Raw genomic sequence first — 18102 nt, forward strand, 5'->3', positions numbered from 1 at the left:
AACAAAAATAGAACTGTTTGGCCATAATGACCATCGTTATGTTTGGAGGAAAAAGGGGACAGCTTGCAAGCTGAAGAACACCATCCCAACCGTGAAGCACGGGGGTGGCAGCATCATGCTGTGGGGGTGCTTTGCTGCAGGAGGGACTGGTGCACTTCACAAAATAGATGGCATCATGAGGAAGGAAAATTATGTGGATATATTGAAGCAACATCTCAAGACATCAGTCAGGAATTTAAAGCTTGGTCGCAAATGGGGTCTTCCAAATGGACAATGACCCCAAGCATACGTCCAAAGTTGTGGCAAAATGGCTTAAGGACAACGAAGTCAAGGTATTGGAGTGGCCATCACAAAGCCCTGACCTCAATCCTATAGAACATTTTTGGGAAAAATGATTTGTGTGATGCACAAAGTAGATGTCCTAACCAACTTGCCAAAACTATAGTTTGTTAACAAGACATTTGTGGAGTGTTGAAAAACGAGTTTTAATGACTCTAACCTAAGTGTATGTAAACTTCCGACTTCAACTGTATATATATTTAATCAATTTTGAATTCAGACTGTATCACAACAAAATGTGGGATAAGTCAAGGGGTATGAATACTTTCTGAAGGCACTGATATACAGTGCATTTGGAAAATATTCAGACCCCTTGACTTTTTCCACATTTTGTTACGTTACAGCCTGATTCTAAAATGGATTAAATTAAATATTTTCCTCATCAATCTACACACAATACCCCATAATGACAAAGCGAAAACAGGTTTTTAGACATTTTTGCAAATTTATTAAAAAACAGATACCTTATTTAAATACGTATTCAGACCCTTTGCTATGAGACTTGAAATTGAGCATCAGGTGCATCCTGTTTCCATTGATCATCCTTGAGATGTTTCTACAACTTGATTTGGAGTCCACCTGTGGTAAATTCAATTGATTGGACATGATTTGAAAAGGCACACACCTGTCTATATAAGGTCCCACAGTTGACAGTGCATGTCAGAACAAAAACCAAGCCAAGAGGTCGAAGGAATTGTCCGTAGAGCTCCGAGACAGGATTGTGTCGAGGCACAGATCTGGGGAAGGATACCAAAAAAATTCAGCAGCATTGAAGGTCGCTAAGAACACAGTGGCCTCCATCATTCTTAAATGGAAGAAGTTTGCAACCACCAAGACTCTTTAGCAATCGGGAGAGAAGGGCCTTGGTCAGGGAGGTGACCAAGAACCGAAAGGTCACTCTGACAGAGCTCTAGAGTTCCTCTATGGAGATGGGAGAACCTTCCAGAAGGACAACCATCTCTGCAGCGCTCTATCAATCAGGCCTTTATGGTAGAGTGGCCAGACGGAAGCCACTCCTCAGTAAAAGGCACATGACATCCCACTTGGAGTTTGCCAAAAGGCACCTAAAGGACTCTCAGACCATGAGAAACAAGATTGTCTGTTCTGATGAAACCAAGATTGAACTCTTTGGCCTGAATGCCAAGTGTCACATCTGGAGGAAACCTGGCACCATCCCTACGGTGAAGCATGGTGGTGGCAGCAGCATGCTGTGGGGATGTTTTTCAGCGGCAGGGACTGGGAGACTAGTCAGGATCGAGCGAAAAGTGAACGGAGCAAAGTACAGAGAGATCCTTGATGAAAACCTGCTCCATAGCGCTCAGGACCTCAGACTGGGGAGAAGGTTCACCTTCCAACAGGACAACGACCCTAAGCACATAGCCAAGACAGCGCAGGAGTGGCTTCGGGACAAGTCTGAATGTCCTTGAGTGGCCCAGCCAGAGCCCGGACTTGAACCCGATTGAACATCTCTGGAGAGACCTGAAAGTAGCTGTGCAGCGACGCTCCCCATCCAACCTGACACAGCTTGAGGGTCTGCAGAGAAGAATGGGAGAAACTCCCCAAATACAGGTGTGCCAAGCTTGTAACGCCATACCCAAGAAGACTTGAGGCTGTAATTGCTGCCAAAGGTGCTTCAACAAAGTACTGAGTAAAGGGTCTGAATACTTATGTAAATGTATTTCAGGGGGAGGGGGGGTTTCAATACATTTGCAAAGATTTCTAAAAAACTGTTTTTGCTTAGTCATTATAGGGTATTGTTTGTAGATTGAGGGGGGAAAAAACAATTTAATCAATTTTAGAATAAGGCTGTAACGTAACAAAATGTTGAAAAAGTCAAGGGGTCTGAATACTTTCCGAATGCACTGTACATACATATATACACAGTGGCTTGCGGAAGTATTCACCCCCCTTGGTATTTTTCCTATTTTGTTGCCTTACAACCTGCAATTAAAAAATATATATATGTATATATTTTTTTATCATTTGATATACACAACATGCCTACCACTTTGAAGGTGCAAAATAATTGTTTTGGTGAAACAAACAAGAAATAAGACAAAAAAACTGAACTTGAGCGTGCATAACTATTCACCCCCCCAAAGTCAATACTTTGTAGAGCCACCTTTTGCAGCAATTACAGCTGGAAGTCTCTTGGGGTAAGTCTCTTGGGGTATGTCTCTATAAGCTTGGCACATCTAGCCACTGGGATCTTGCACATTCTTCAAGGCAAAACTGCTCCAGCTCCTTCAAGTTGGATGGGTTCCGCTGGTGTACAGCAATCTTTAAGTCATACCACAGATTCTCAATTGGATTGAGGTCTGGGCTTTGACTAGGCATTCCAAGAAATGTAAATGTTTCCCCTTAAACCACTCGAGTGTTGCTTTAGCAGTATGCTTAGGGTCATAGTCCTGCTGGAAGGTGAACCTCCATCCCAGTCTGAAATCTATGGAAGACTGAAACAGGTTTCCCTCAAGAATGTCCCTGTATTTAGCGCCATCCATCATTCCTTTAAATTCTGACCAGTTTCCCAGTCCCTGCCGATGAAAAACATCCCCACAGCAAATCCAATCAAATTTTATTTGCCACATGCGCCGAATACAACAGGTGTATGACTCCCGAGTGGCGCAGTGGTCTAAGGCACTGCATCGCACTGCTAGCTGTGCCACTAGAGATCCTGGTTCGAGTCCAGGCTCTGTCGCAGCCGGCCGCGACCGAGAGACCCATGAGCGGCGCACAATTGGTCCAGCGTTGTCCAAGGTAGGGGAGGGTTTGGCCGGCAGGGATGTGGGTTCGCTTTCCACGGGGGGCCAGTATGAAAGAAATAACAAAAAAACATGTATGCATTCACTCACTGTAAGTCGCTCTGGATAAGAGCGTCTGCTAAATGACAAAAAATAAATAATAAGTGTAGACATCACAGTGAAATGCTTACTTACAAGCCCTTAACCAACAATGCATTTTTTAAAGAAAAGTGTTAAGTAAAAAAAATTACAGCAAATAACTAAAGAGCAGCAGTAAAATAAAATAACAGTAGGGAGGCTATATACAGGGGGGTACCAGTGCAAGAGTCAATGTGCGGGGGCACTGGTTAGTCGAGGTAATTGAGGTAATATTTACATGTGGGTAGTGTTAAAGTGACTATGCATAAATAATAGACAGAGTAGCAGCAGCGTAAAAGAGAGGGGGGGGGGGGGGGGGGCAGTGCAAATAGTCCAGGTAGCAATGATTAGCTGTTCAGGAGTCTTATGGCTTGGGGGTAGAAGCTGTTGAGAAGCCTTTTGGACCTATACTTGGCGCTCCGGTACCGCTTGCCGTGCGGTAGCAGAGAGAACAGTCTATGACTAGGGTGGCTGGAGTCTTTGACAATTTTGAGGGCCTTCATCTGACACCGCCTGGTATAGAGGTCCTGGATGGCAGGAAGCTTGGCCCCAGTGATGTACTGGGCCGTACGCACTACCCTCTAGTGCCTTGCGGTCGGAGGCCGAGCAGTTGCCATACCAGGCGGTGATGCAACCAGTCAGGATGCTCTTGATGGTGCAGCTGTATAACTTTTTGAGGATCTGAGGATCCTTGCCAAATCTTTTCAGTCTCCTGAGGGGGAATAGGCTTTGTCGTGGCCTCTTCACGACTGTCTTGGTGTGTTTGGACAATGATAGTTCGTTGGTGATGTGGACACCAAGGAACTTGAAGCTCTCAACCTGTTCCACTACAGCCCCGTCGATGAGAATGGGGGTGTGCTCAGTCCTCTTTTTTTCCCTGTAGTCCACAATCATCTCATTTGTCTTGATCACGTTGAGGGAGAGGTTGTAATCCTGGCACCACGCGTCCAGGTCTCGGACCTCCTCCCTATAGGCTGTCTCATCGTTGTCGGTGATCAGGCCTACCGCTGTTGTGTCGTCAGCAAACTTAATGATGGTGTTGGAGTCGTGCCTGGCCATGCAGTCATGGGTGAACAAGGAGTACAGGAGGGGATTGAGCACGCACACCTGAGGGGCCCCCGTGTTGAGGATCAGCGTGGAAGATGTGTTGCTACCTACCCTTACCACCTGGGGGCGGCCCATCAGGAAGTCCAGGATCCGGTTGCAGAGGGAGGTGTGTTTAGTCCACCACCATGATGCTGCCACCACCATGCATCACTGTGGGGATGGTGTTCTCGGGGTGAAGAGAGGTGTTGGGTTTGCGCCAGACATTTTCCATGATGGCCAAAAGGCTCAATTTTAGTCTCATTTGACAAGAGTACCTTCTTCCATATGTTTGGGGAGTCTCCCACATGCCTTTTGGCGAACACCAAAAGTGTTTGCTTATTTTTTTCTTAAAGCAATGGCTTTTTTCTGGCCACTCTTCCGTAAAGCCCAGCACTGTGGAGTGTACAGCTTAAAGTGGTCCTATGGGCAGATACTCCAATCTCCACTGTGGAGCTTTGCAGCTCCTTCAGGGTTATCTTTGGTGTCTTTGTTGCCTCTCTGATTATTGCCTTCCTTGCCTGGTCCGTGAATTTTGGTGGGTGGCCCTCTCTTGGCAGGTTTGTTGTGGTGCCATATTCTTTCCATTTTGTTAATAATGGATTAATGGTGCTCTGTGGGATGTTCAAAGTTTTGGATATTTTTTTATAACCCAACCCTGATCTGTACTTCTACACAACTTTGTCCCTGACCTGTTTGGAGAGCTCCTTGGTTTTCATGGTGCTGCTTGCTTGGTGGTGTTGCAGACTCTGGGGCCTTTCAGAACAGGTGTATATATACTGAGATCATGTGACAGATCATGTGACACTTAGATTGCACACAGGTGGACTTTATTCAACTAATTATGTGGCTTCTGAAGGTAATTGGTTGCACCAGATCTTATTTAGGGGCTTCATAGCAAAGGGGGTGAATAAATATGCACACACCACTTTTCAGTTATTTATTTTTATAATTTTCTGAAACAAGTTATTTTTTACATTCCACTTCACCAATTTGGACTATTTTGTGAATGTCCATTACATGAAATGCAAATAAAAATCCATTTAAATTACAGGTTATAATGCAACAAAATAGAAAAAACGCCAAGGGGGATGAATATCTTTTTTAGGCACTGTGTGTGTGTATACAGTGGGGGAAAAAAGTATTTAGTCAGCCACCAATTGTGCAAGTTCTCCCACTTAAAAAGATGAGAGGCCTGTCATTTTCATCATAGGTACACGTCAACTATGACAGACAAATTTAGATTTTTTTTCCAGAAAATCACATTGTAGGATTTTTAATGAATTTATTTGCAAATTATGGTGGAAAATAAGTATTTGGTCACCCACAAACAAGCAAGATTTCTGGCTCTCACAGACCTGTAACTTCTTCTTTAAGAGGCTCCTCTGTCCTCCACTCGTTACCTGTATTAATGGCACCTGTTTGAACTTGTTATCAGTATAAAAGACACCTGTCCACAACCTCAAACAGTCACACTCCAAACTCCACTATGGCCAAGACCAAAGGGCTGTCAAAGGACACCAGAAACAAAATTGTAGACCTGCACCAGGCTGGGAAGACTGAATCTGCAATAGGTAAGCAGCTTGGTTTGAAGAAAGCAACTGTGGGAGCAATTATTAGGAAATGGAAGACATACAAGACCACTGATAATCTCCCTCGATCTGGGTCTCCACGCAAGATCTCACCCCGTGGGGTCAAAATGATCACAAAAACGGTGAACAAAAATCCCAGAACCACACGGGGGGACCTAGTGAATGACCTGCAGAGAGCTGGGACCAAAGTAACAAAGCCTACCATCAATAACACACTATGCCGCCAGGGACTCAAATCCTGCAGTGCCAGACGTGTCCCCCTGCTTAAGCCAGTACATGTCCAGGGCCGTCTGAAGTTTGCTAGAGTGCATTTGGATGATCCAGAAGAGGATTGGGAGAATGTCATATGGTCAGATGAAACCAAAATAGAACTTTTTGGTAAAAACTCAACTCGTCGTGTTTGGAGGACAAAGAATGCTGAGTTGCATCCAAAGTACACCATACCTACTGTGAAGCATGGGGGTGGAAACATCATGCTTTGGGGCTGTTTTTCTGCAAAGGGACCAGGACGACTGATCCGTGTAAAGGAAAGAATGAATGGGGCCATGTATCGTGAGATTTTTAGTGAAAACCTCCTTCCATCAGCAAGGGCATTGAAGATGAAATGTGGCTGGGTCTTTCAGCATGACAATGATCTCAAACACACCGCCCGGGCAACGAAGGAGTGGCTTCGTAAGAAGCATTTCAAGGTCCTGGAGTGGCCTAGCCAGTCTCCAGATCTCAACCCCATAGAAAATCTTTGGAGGGAGTTGAAAGTCCGTGTTGCCCAGCGACAGCCCCAAAACATCACTGCTCTAGAGGAGATCTGCATGGAGGAATGGGCCAAAATACCAGCAACAGTGTGTGAAAACCTTGTGAAGACTTACAGAAAACGTTTGACCTGTGTCATTGCCAACAAAGGGTATATAACAAAGTATTGAGAAACGTTTGTTATTGACCAAATACTTATTTTCCACCATAATTTGCAAATAAATTCATAAAAAATCCTACAATGTGATTTTCTGGAGAAAAAAATTCTCATTTTGTCTGTCATAGTTGACGTGTACCTATGATGAAAATTACAGGCCTCTCTCATCTTTTTAAGTGGGAGAACTTGCACAATTGGTGGCTGACTAAATACTTTTTTCCCCCACTGTATGTATGTGTATATATTAGGGCTGTCAAATGATTAAAATTTTTAATCAAATTAATCAGAATTTTCAGTGGATTAATCATGATTAATCACTATTTGCAATTACACCTGAATCCTAACCATTTTTTTTCTGAAATGCATACCAAAAGATAAATAACAGGACACAGATACATAATTTTCATATTATGTCTGTTTATTAACACAGCCAAATAATGGTGTTTTAAATCAAGCTGAAACATACTACACACCATAATATTTGTCTTTGGCTGTGGCTCTTGACGGTGGCTTATAGAATGAGTCTTGAGACGCCACTTGCAAAACATCAAGGAAACCTGAGTCTTCTACAATGCTAATGGGTCTACAATCCTTTGCAATCCATTTTGCTATTGTGTTGGTCAAATTATCTGAGGTTGATTTTGTTAATTGCCTGCAAACATTCAGCGTGGTCTGGCGCAAACCACTTGCTGAATCTGACGGCCCAGCAAACGCATGTTTGGCGTTGACATGGTACTTCAAGCTTGAACAGCTCCGGTGAAATTGAAACTCCTTCTTACAAATCTTGCAAATAACCTTGTACTTGTTAACTGTACCATCATCATTCTTTTTATATTTGAATCCGTCAATAGGCCCACTTTGCTCACCTTGCTCCATCTCGCCTCTAGCTCCCAACCACTTTCCTGACCTGAATAATTTGTCACACTGCGCATGCGTGAAATGCGTTAAAAAAATTGACGTAATTAACAGCAAACAACTAATTAACGTCGTTAACGCGCTATTTTTGACAGCCCTAGTATATATATATATATATATATATCGTAATCTTGTATGAAAACCCATAGCATTATTTTGTAAAATGGTTAATGCATAATAAGGGATTTTCCTATTGAGAGCTGGTTGGTGCCTCTATCAAGTCCTCAGAAATTCTTACAGGTGCTTTATATCCATTTTTGTATTCAAACCTTGCTTGACACTCGTCAGTGTTTGTCTGCGACATTTGTGGAACCTACACAGAATACCATTATATAATAGAACAAGGCAAGGCACCGCTACAGGCTAGATTATGACAAGCGGACAGACAGACGTGTGAGCCAAGGTCGGGGTCTCATGGTAGTAGGAATTTCAAGCCGAAATCACTTCAACTTTGAGCCATTCGTTCAAACAATTGCTAATTGCTTCAGGCCCTGGGTGTCAAAAGTGTGTGTGGGTGCAATTAGCAGGCGGGTACAAGCGAACCTCGGGTGGTTTGTTTTATTACATGACAATGCCAAGGAGCCAATGGGAGTGCTGAGAAGGTAACATGCTGAAAGGAGAGACTAATTAGGAGAGTAGTGCAGTGGCAGAAAACACAAATTGCAGCTGGCCTCTTGTGGAGGCACACTGTTGCCACAGACAACAGTGATTATTGACAGTTCATGCATTGCTACTGCCTCAAACTTAGTTATTTAATGGGACACCAATTGCATTTCTGGAACTTGAGGACTTTTCTTTGTGATTGTCTCAAAAAGAAACTGCAAACTGTGACAGTATGTGCTTCAAAGTTTGAATACATAATTACTGGATTTCATTGTTGATGACCTTTAAAAAAAAAAAATTTTTATCTATTTGTGCTTCCAAGGTATTTATGGCTTGACATTTTATTGTTTTTAGGTAAAAAATTAAGGGTGAAAATCCTTTTCAATATAATTTGTTGATGGGGGTGCAAAAATGTAGCAAAATAAACTCAGCAAAAAAAGAAACGTCGTCTCACTGTCAACTGCGTTTATTTTCAGCAAACTTAACATGTGTAAATATTTGTATGAACATAACAAGATTCAACAACTGAGACATAAACTGAACAAGTTCCACAGATATGTGACTAACATAAATTGAATAATGTGTCCCTGAACAAAGGGGGGGTCAAAATCAAAAGTTACAGTCAGTATCTGGTGTGGCCACCAGCTGCATTAAGTACTGCAGTGCATCTCCACCTCATGGACTACACCAGATTTGCCAGTTCTTGCTGTGAGATGTTACCCCACTCTTCCACCAAGGCACCTGCAAGTTCCCAGACATTTCTGGGGGGAATGGCCCTAGCCCTCACCCTCCGATCCAACAGGTCCCAGACATGCTCAATGGGATTGAGATCCGGGCTCTTCGCTGGCCATGGCAGAACACTGACATTCCTGTCTTGCAGGAAATCCCACACAGAACGAGCAGTATGGCTGGTGGCATTGTCATGCTGGAGGGTCATGTCAGGATGAGCCTGCAGGAAGGGTACCACATGAGGGAGGAGGATGTCTTCCCTGTAACGCACAGCGTTGAATTTGCCTGCAATGACAACAAACTCAGTCCGATGATGCTGTGACACACCGCCCCAGACCATGACAGACTCTCCACCTCCAAATCGATCCCGCTCCAGAGTACAGGCCTCGGTGTAACGCTCATTCCTCGACGATAAACGCGAATCCGACCATCACCACTGGTGAGACAAAACCGCGACTCGTCAGTTAAGAGCACTTTTTGCCAGTCCTGTCTGGTCCAGCGACGGTGGGTTTGTGCCCATAGGCGACATTGTTGCCGGTGATGTCTGGTGAGGACCTGCCTTACAACAGGCCTACAAGCCCTCAGTCCAGTTTCTCTCAGCCTATTGCGGACAGTCTGAGCACTGATGGAGGGATTGTGCGTTCCTGGTGTAACTCGGGCAGTTGTTGTTGCCATCCTGTACCTGTCCCGCAGGTGTGATGTTCGGATGTACCGATCCTGTGCAGGTGTTGTTACACGTGGTCTGCCACTGTCCGTCCTGTCTCCCTGTAGCACTGTCTCGGATGTACCGATCCTCACAGTACGGACATTGCAATTTATTGCCCTGGCCACATCTGCAGTCCTCATGCCTCCTTGCAGCATGCCTAAGGCACGTTCACGCAGATGAGCAGGGACCCTTTCTTTTGGTGTTTTTCAGAGTCAGTAGAAAGGCCTCTTTAGTGTCCTAAGTTTTCATAACTGTGACCTTAATTGCCTACCGTCTGTAAGCTGTTAGTGTCTTAACGACCTTTCCACAGGTGCATGTTCATTAATTGTTAATGGTTCATTGAACAAGCATGGGAAACTGTGTTTAAACCCTTTACAATGAAGATCTGTGAAGTTATTTGGATTTTTACGAATTATCTTTGAAAGACAGGGTCCTGAAAAAGGGACGTTTCTTTTTTTGCAGAGTTTAGTTAATTTTCCCCAAAGCACCGCTATTTGGCTGGTGTTCACATCTGCTGAGCTCCGTTTATAGATTTTTTCTTCTTTGTGGACTCCAGACAGTCCCCTCTTCGATCGTTGGCACTGTAAAATGTATTAAATTACACTCCATGCTGCTGCTGGTAGATTTAGGCTATTTTCTGCCTGTTGCTCTACTGATCGAAAAACAGAAGAAACCAAAAATCTAATGAGGGAGCTTGTGCCACATTGTCGAAACTAACCATTCAAATTTAGTTGGAGGAGGAAGTGAGAGAGGGATTTTGTGTATTATAGTTTTGTGTTAAGGTGTATTTGAATTTGTTCCCTGGTTTGTTACATTGACTTTTATACAATGACTTTAGAACTTCAGATATCCTACAACTTTGATGTGATATCTTTGCCAGAAAGTGAGACCATAGAGAAATTGGTAATTATTTTTTCCTTGTTCTTGTTGTACTGGATGTTATGACTGTTCTGTTTTAAACTGTTGTAAACATTGGACGAGTGGTCTGCAGTTACTAATGTAATGGATTTCCTTTGATGCTCGGGCCGTCTGTACTATCTCCTAAGATATCAAATCACTCAATGACTTAATGTTAGTGTGTACTTTTGTCTCCCCAACCTATAAATGCAGTATATTATTGTAGTTTTTGTACTAATATCTCTCTTTCTTTTTCTTTCTCTCTATCTCCATCTCTCTCTCTCTCTCACTCCCTCCATCCATTCCTCCCTTCCTTCCTCTCTCCCAGGATTCAGTCGTGCCGCTCTGCCGTTTGGCCTGGTCAGAAGAGAGCTCTCTTGCGAGGGCTACGCCATTGATCTCCGCTGCCCCGGTGCTGATGTCATCATGATCGAGACGGCCAACTACGGCCGCACTGACAACAAGATCTGCGATGCTGAACCGTTCCAGATGGAGAACATCAACTGCTACCTCCCCGATGCCTACAAGATCATATCACAAAGGTAAGAGTCAACTGCTACCTCACCCAAGGTCTACAAGATCATATCACAAAGGTAAGAGTCAACTGCTACCTCCCCGATGCCTACAAGATCATATCACAAAGGTAAGAGTCAACTGCTACCTCACCCAAGGTCTACAAGATTGTATTTCAAAGGTTATAGAACAGAAAGGTCTTGTTACACAATACAACCTGAAGTTAGTTATGGATATGTGGTGGTACGATATTCTAGAGTCCAGTCTAGTAATTCTGGATGCACAACCTGCAAATCAAAACAAGTGGTTTTGGTTTGGGTGGTAACCCTAATAAACTAGTGTTTTTGGTTTGGGTGGTAACCCTAATAAACTAGTGTTTTTGGTTTGGGTGGTAACCCTAATAAACTAGTGTTTTTGGTTTGGGTGGTAACCCTAATAAACTAGTGTTTTTGGTTTGGGTGGTAACCCTAATAAACTAGTGGTTTTGGTTTGGGTGGTAACCCTAATAAACTAGTGGTTTTGGTTTGGGTGGTAACCCTAATAAACTAGTGTTTTTGGTTTGGGTGGTAACCCTAATAAACTAGTGGTTTTGGTTTGGGTGGTAACCCTAATAAACTAGTGGTTTTGGTTTGGGTGGTAACCCTAATAAACTAGTGGTTTTGGTTTGGGTGGTAACCCTAATAAACTAGTGGTTTTGTCACCTTCTCAACTTGCAGACAAAAAACAGACAGTTTACCCACAGCTCCCTGTCTTTCAATAATCCAATGTTTTTTGGGGGGTAATGTTGTGAAACTCTAGACCGTAAAAACTGGACAGGGGGTCATTAGTAGCAACCCTAGACCATATGGTCTGTGCATTCCTGCATAGTACCACTGCAGCTGCACAATCAGTCAGCCAGCCAGCCGGTCCGGCTCAAAAGGACCCAAAGAGTCACATGAACCTCCTTCGTAATCCCTCTGTTTCCTACCTTTGGCTTCTTTTTTGCAACACTTGTACTGCATTGACACGGCCCAGCTCCCCGCCCTCAGCAATGCCCCTTCCCCCCTTAAAATACAATTTATATTAGTAACACTCTCCCAGGACATTTAGCTACAGTACAGTCACTAGGCTGCATTCATCACTTTAACTCTGCTGTTGCGCCGGACCTAGCCCGACGGTGTGTATTTAAAGGACCCCATGTCGTAGGGACTGGATGTTGGAGCAGCCTTAAGGGCAGTAAGTAGCAGGAGGCTTCAGGATCAGGTGCAAAATAGTGTCCAGTTTATTAACAGTGAAAGGTAGTTCCTGTCACAACTTCCGCCGAGGCTGCCTCCCCTCCTTGTTCGGGCAGGCTTCGGCGTTCGTCGTCACTGGCTTACTAACCACTGCTGCCCCAATTATCATCATCACATTTGTCTTGTCAATCACACACACCTGGTTCTAATCCCCTCATTAGTTTGTGTATATGTGTTCCCTCTGCCCCCTTGTCCTTGTGGGTGATTGTTTGAATGTGAGAGTAGTGTAGCTCGGTGGAGCTACTCGTACCATTTTGTTGCCAGGTTAGATATTTCCCATGTGCCTATGTATTATATGGAGATAGCATTACAGTGTATTGCCAGGGTAGATAGTTTCCCCTGTGCCTGTTTCGTTTGTCGCTATTCCAGCGTATTTTGTGTAACGAAGGAATAAACTCTGTATTCGGTGATTACCCTCCTGCGCCTGACTCCTTCCATCACACTCATCACAGTTCCAGGTGAATGACGAAATTCAATGAATATTTACATAATCTACAAAGGTATTTACACAATGAACAGACTCTCAAAATACAGGTTTGAATATAAATCGAAACCTAAGCCTCAATCAGGCCTACCCTGTCAAACCAACTATACTGTAGCAGGTTGGGGTATACCAGGCTATGGACAGCCTCCCCACACAGCTCACATACCAGAGCTAGAACATCACTCCAGCTCACAGGTTGAACAGGTACCTTTATACCTATGGCCCCTCCCTATGGACCATACCATTAACCATGGAGCTCTTTACCCAAATATGACATATTAAATCATGTAACAGACATCTTCATTGTACCTACATTTACATATTCCATCTAAATAAACATCTTAAACATTCCTGGCTTATCCTCAAAGCGGGTATACTTTCCATTAATGAATACACATTTCATAACAATAGTTTTGCAGGCCACAGGCGGCAAAACATATTACTTATACAGTCGTGGTCAAATGTTTTGACAATGACACAATTATTAGTCTTCACTAAGTTTGCTGCTTCAGTGTTTTTAGATATTTTGTCAGATGTTACTATGGTATACTGAAGTATAATTACAAGCATTCCATAAGTGTCAAAGGCTTTTATTGACAATTACATTAAGTTTATGCAAAGAGTCAATATTTGCAGTGTTAACCCTTCTTTTTCAAGACCTCTGCAATCCGCCCTGGCATGCTGTCAATTAACTTCTGGGCCACATCCTGACTGATGGCAGCCCATTCTTGCATAATCAATGCTTGGAGTTTGTCCGAATTTGTGGGGTTTTGTTTGTCCACCCGCCTTTTGAGGATTGACCACAAGTTCTCAATGGGATTAAGGTCTGGGGAGTTCCTGGCCATGGACCCAATATTTTGATGTTTTGTTCCCAGAGCCACTTAGTTATCACTTTTGCTTTATGGCAAGGTGCTCCATCATGCTGGAAAAGGCATTGTTCGTCACCAAACTGTTCTTGGATGGTTGGGAGAAGTTGCTCTCGGAGGATGTGTTGGTACCATTCTTTATTCATGGCTGTGTTCTTAGGCAAAATTGTGAGTGAGCCCAATCCCTTGGCTGAGAAGCAACCCCACACATGAATGGTCTCAGGATAATTTACTGTTGGCATGACACAGGACTGATGGTAGCGCTCACCTTGTCTTCTTCGGACAAGCTTTTTTCCGGATGCCCCAAACAATCGGAAAGGGGATTCATCAGAGAAAATGACTTTACCCCAGTCCTCAGCAGTCCAATCCCTGTACCTTTTGCAGAATATCAGTCTGTCCCTGATGTTTTTCCTGGAGAGAAGTGGCTTCCTCGCTGCCCTTCTTGACACCAGGCCATCCCCCAAAAGTCTTTGCCTCACTGTGCGTGCAGATGCACTCACACCTGCCTGCTGCCATTCCTGAGCAAGCTCTGCACTGGTGGTGCCCCGATCCCGCAGCTGAATCAACTTTAGGAGAAGGTCCTGGCGCTTGCTGGACTTTCTTGGGCGCCCTGAAGCCTTCTTCACAACAATTGAACCTCTCTCCTTGAAGTTCTTGATGATCCGATAAATGGTTGATTTAGGTGCAATCATACTAGCAGCAATATCCTTGCCTGTGAAGCCCTTTTTGTGCAAAGCAATGATGACGGCACGTGTTTCCTTGCAGGTAACCATGGTTAACAGTGGAAGAACAATGATTTCAAGCACCACCCTCCTTTTAAAGCTTCCAGTCTTATTCTAACTCAATCAGCATGACAGAGTGATCTCCAGCCTTGTCCTAGTCAACACTCTTACCTGTGTTAACGAGAGAATCACTGACTTGATGGCAGCTGGTCCTTTTGTGGCAGGGCTGAAATGCAGTGGAAAAGTTTTTTTGCGATTAAGTTCATTTTCATGGCAAATAGGGACTTTGCAATTAATTGCAATTCATCTGATCACTCTTCATAACATTCTGGAGTATATGCAAATTGCCATCATAAAAACTGAGGCAGCAGACTTTGTGAAAATTAATATTTGTGTCATTCTCAAAACTTTTGACCATGACTGTACAGCAGTGCTCGTGTGCTCCCATTACGCACAGACAAGGCCGGTCCTTGCCGTTCTGCCACCCTAGGTGACACCAAAAAATATTTGGTTTGAATGAAAGTTGATTTATAAACGTCTATGTTTGGGCCAAATCAAGGCTGGTCCAGACCGGACAAAATCTGAACCAAACATAGACGTTTATGATTGGTTCAGATTTGGTCCGAACCGGACCAAAAACCAATGTCCGTGGATGTGGAAATCAAGGCCGGTCCGGACTGCACCAAAAAAAGACGTCCAAAAGACGTCGGCTCGTGCTTACTGAGGTGTAGCCTACCATGTCAGCCCACAATGGAATTTTATGAATGCCCATCCATGTGGAAGGCCCACCATTTGTAAAACAGGCCGTTACATTGGCTTTATTAGTCCTGATTCCTGACTAATCCATTTGGCTATTTAAGCTCTGAATATTGCTACCCAACTTTGTCAGGAGTTATCGTGAGTTTATTTGCAATGTGTTTACACAGCAGAAAATGCAGAGGTATTTTATTTTTTCGCAATGATCAGCTTGTAAAAAATTTTACAGATACAAATTTTAAACCATTGATTATGACAATGAGGTGAAACTCCTGGACAACAGTTGTGATTGCCTATGACGCATGCTGGCTGAAACAATGAAGATAAATACACCCCATAAGAAGAGAAAAATGATGGTGGTGGATTTGTCTGTGACCATGGATGCCACTATGGGTTTACTATTTACTAAGTATTTGAAGAATTAAAAAGAACCCATCAGACAATTGTTCATAAACAAAAAACACACATATGATGATTAACACAAAAATATGATAGGTGAAAATAATCACTGTTTCAGTGGAGAGAAATTAGTGTTAACACATACGCAGGCAATGAGTCATGTCTATAAATTAATTATTTGGTTTCATAATTTCTGGTGTCATCGGAGGAAAAAAACATAAAACGGTAGCTAGCTAATTTACAGATGAATTGCAGGGAAAGTTCTGGAGGGTTTTTCACACCCTTTCCCAGGCAGCACTATCTCTCCCCTCAGAGTAGGACAGGGTAATAGCCCTTGGCGGGGGATAATTACATTTTTCATAATTAATATTTTCTGACGAAGGGGAGTGGATGAGTGTAGCTCACATATCAGACGTCACTGTCTTGTCTGCATCCCCGACAACATCCTGTAATGTCATTGTGATGGTGGTGGTGATGACGATAATGATGATGATGATGATCTGCCGGCTGCTATCGTAGAATAGATTATGCAAGGGAGACATAATGGGAGAGATGGAAGAAAGAAAATGATTAGCCTACCGACCATACATTAGTTGGACGTAATTGTCCAATATTTCAATGCTAATCACAAACTTATAAGCAGGCTGTAATAGGCAGCAAGTGACTGGTTAATAAACACTTGGCATTTTACGCATGTGTGTCTTATCTGTACGTAATTATAATTTCCTACAAGGTTACTGGTTCACTGCAGGGAAGTTTTATGGCAGGTCTGACAACCTAATTTCTACTTTGGCTGTCACACTGAAAGCTCTCCTTTTCGGCTTTTGAGGGACACCTAGGCTTTCTGCTTCGGCTGTGATTCTGTGAGAGATCTGTCCAACTTGTACGACTTTGCATTTGACCTTCAGGCCAAATATTTATCACTAAACCGGTTTGCAATTTTTTCAGCTTTTCTTTTTGTCATGGATAACTGTTTCCCAGCTAGCACATAACGTTATGAGAACCACATGCTTCTTAGAGCTTGGTGAGAGCGTGGTTGTCCTATGGTTATTTTGCATACAACGAATGGTCGCAGAATAGTTGCTTGGCTGGGAACATTCTCAGCACATGGTAGGACTGATCACCAACAACAACCTCTCCCTCAACGTCAGTAAGACAAAGGAGCTGATTGTGGACTACAGGAAACGGAGGGGCGAGCATCCACATTGATGGGGCTGTAGTGGAGTGGGTCGAGAGCTTCAAGTTCCTCAGTGTCCACATCACTAAGGAATTAGCATGGTCCATACACACCTAAACAGTTTTGAAGAGGGCATGACAGCGCCTCATCCCCTCACAGGAGGCTGAAAAGATTTGGCATGGGCCCTCAGAACCTCAAAAAGTTATACAGCTGCACCATTGAGAGCATCTTGACTGGCTGCATCACCGCTTGGTACGGCAACTGGCAAGGCACCTGACTGCAAGGTGCTACAGAGGGTGGTGAGTATGGCCCAGTACATCACTGGGGCTGAGCTCCCTGTCATCCAGGACCTCTATACCAGGCGGTATAAATGGTCAGACTCCAGCCACCCAAGCCATAGACTCTTCTCTCTGCTACCGCACGGCAAGCGGTACCAGTCACCAAGTATGGAACCACCAGGACCCTGAAAAGCTTCTACCCCCAAGGCATACGACTGCTAAACAAGACTGCTAAATAGCTAATCAAATGGCTACCCAGACTATCTGCATTGACCCCTTTTTTTTTTTTACTAACTCTCTTGCACTGACTCTACCCACACACTCACACATACTTACACTGACATCCCCAACACATACGCGCACACACACACACACGCACACACACTATATACGCCCACACACACATAACATGCGCACACATGCATACTGACCACACACACACACACACACACACACACACAAAGCCATACGACTTACTATACATTTGTTCCTCCTGTCACTATTTCTATAAATGTTTTTATTTTTGAAGCATTTCACTAAGTAAACCTGTTGTTTACGAAGCATGTGACATAACATTTGATTTGTTTTAAAGAAACGTGACAAAAAAACTTAATTTTCTTGGTATTTAATTACTTTAACAGAACGTTTCCTAAAAGTTAAATGGTTCTATTTAAAGTAATGTTCTCAAATTATTCAGAGAACGTTAAGAAAACTTTCCATAAAAACTAAAAAAATACTTTAGTAACGTTCAGAGAACGTTATTTAAAAACGTATACATTACGTTTTAAGCATCAACAATCAACTCTCTATCCTCTCTTTAAGTGTGTTCAGGTGTGTTAGCCGCGCCCATTAATTGACCCCATCTGATCTTAATGAGTGCTTGTTTAAATAGACTAAAATGAGCGTCCTGGTGGACTAATTCCATGGATAGAGCGTCTGCTAAATGACTTAAATGTAAATGATAGAGAACAAAAGACTGTAGG

The 18102-nt window shown here is 43.4% G+C and overlaps 1 protein-coding gene across 1 annotated transcript in view; it reads left to right on the top strand.

Moving 5' to 3' along the window:
• LOC311150637 (adhesion G protein-coupled receptor L2-like) overlaps nucleotides 1-18102 on the top strand; it is a gene marked incomplete at its 5' end in the record, with an annotated part of 133947 nt that overhangs the window by 24723 nt on the left and 91122 nt on the right. The window contains one exon of the mRNA XM_084188128.1: nucleotides 10979-11192. Coding sequence (XP_084044254.1) covers nucleotides 10979-11192 — 214 coding nt within the window. The remainder of the gene's footprint in view (nucleotides 1-10978; nucleotides 11193-18102) is intronic.

This window comes from Coregonus lavaretus (assembly GCF_964263955.1).
Source record: "Coregonus lavaretus genome assembly, chromosome: 23".
Lineage (NCBI taxonomy): Eukaryota > Metazoa > Chordata > Actinopteri > Salmoniformes > Salmonidae > Coregonus > Coregonus lavaretus.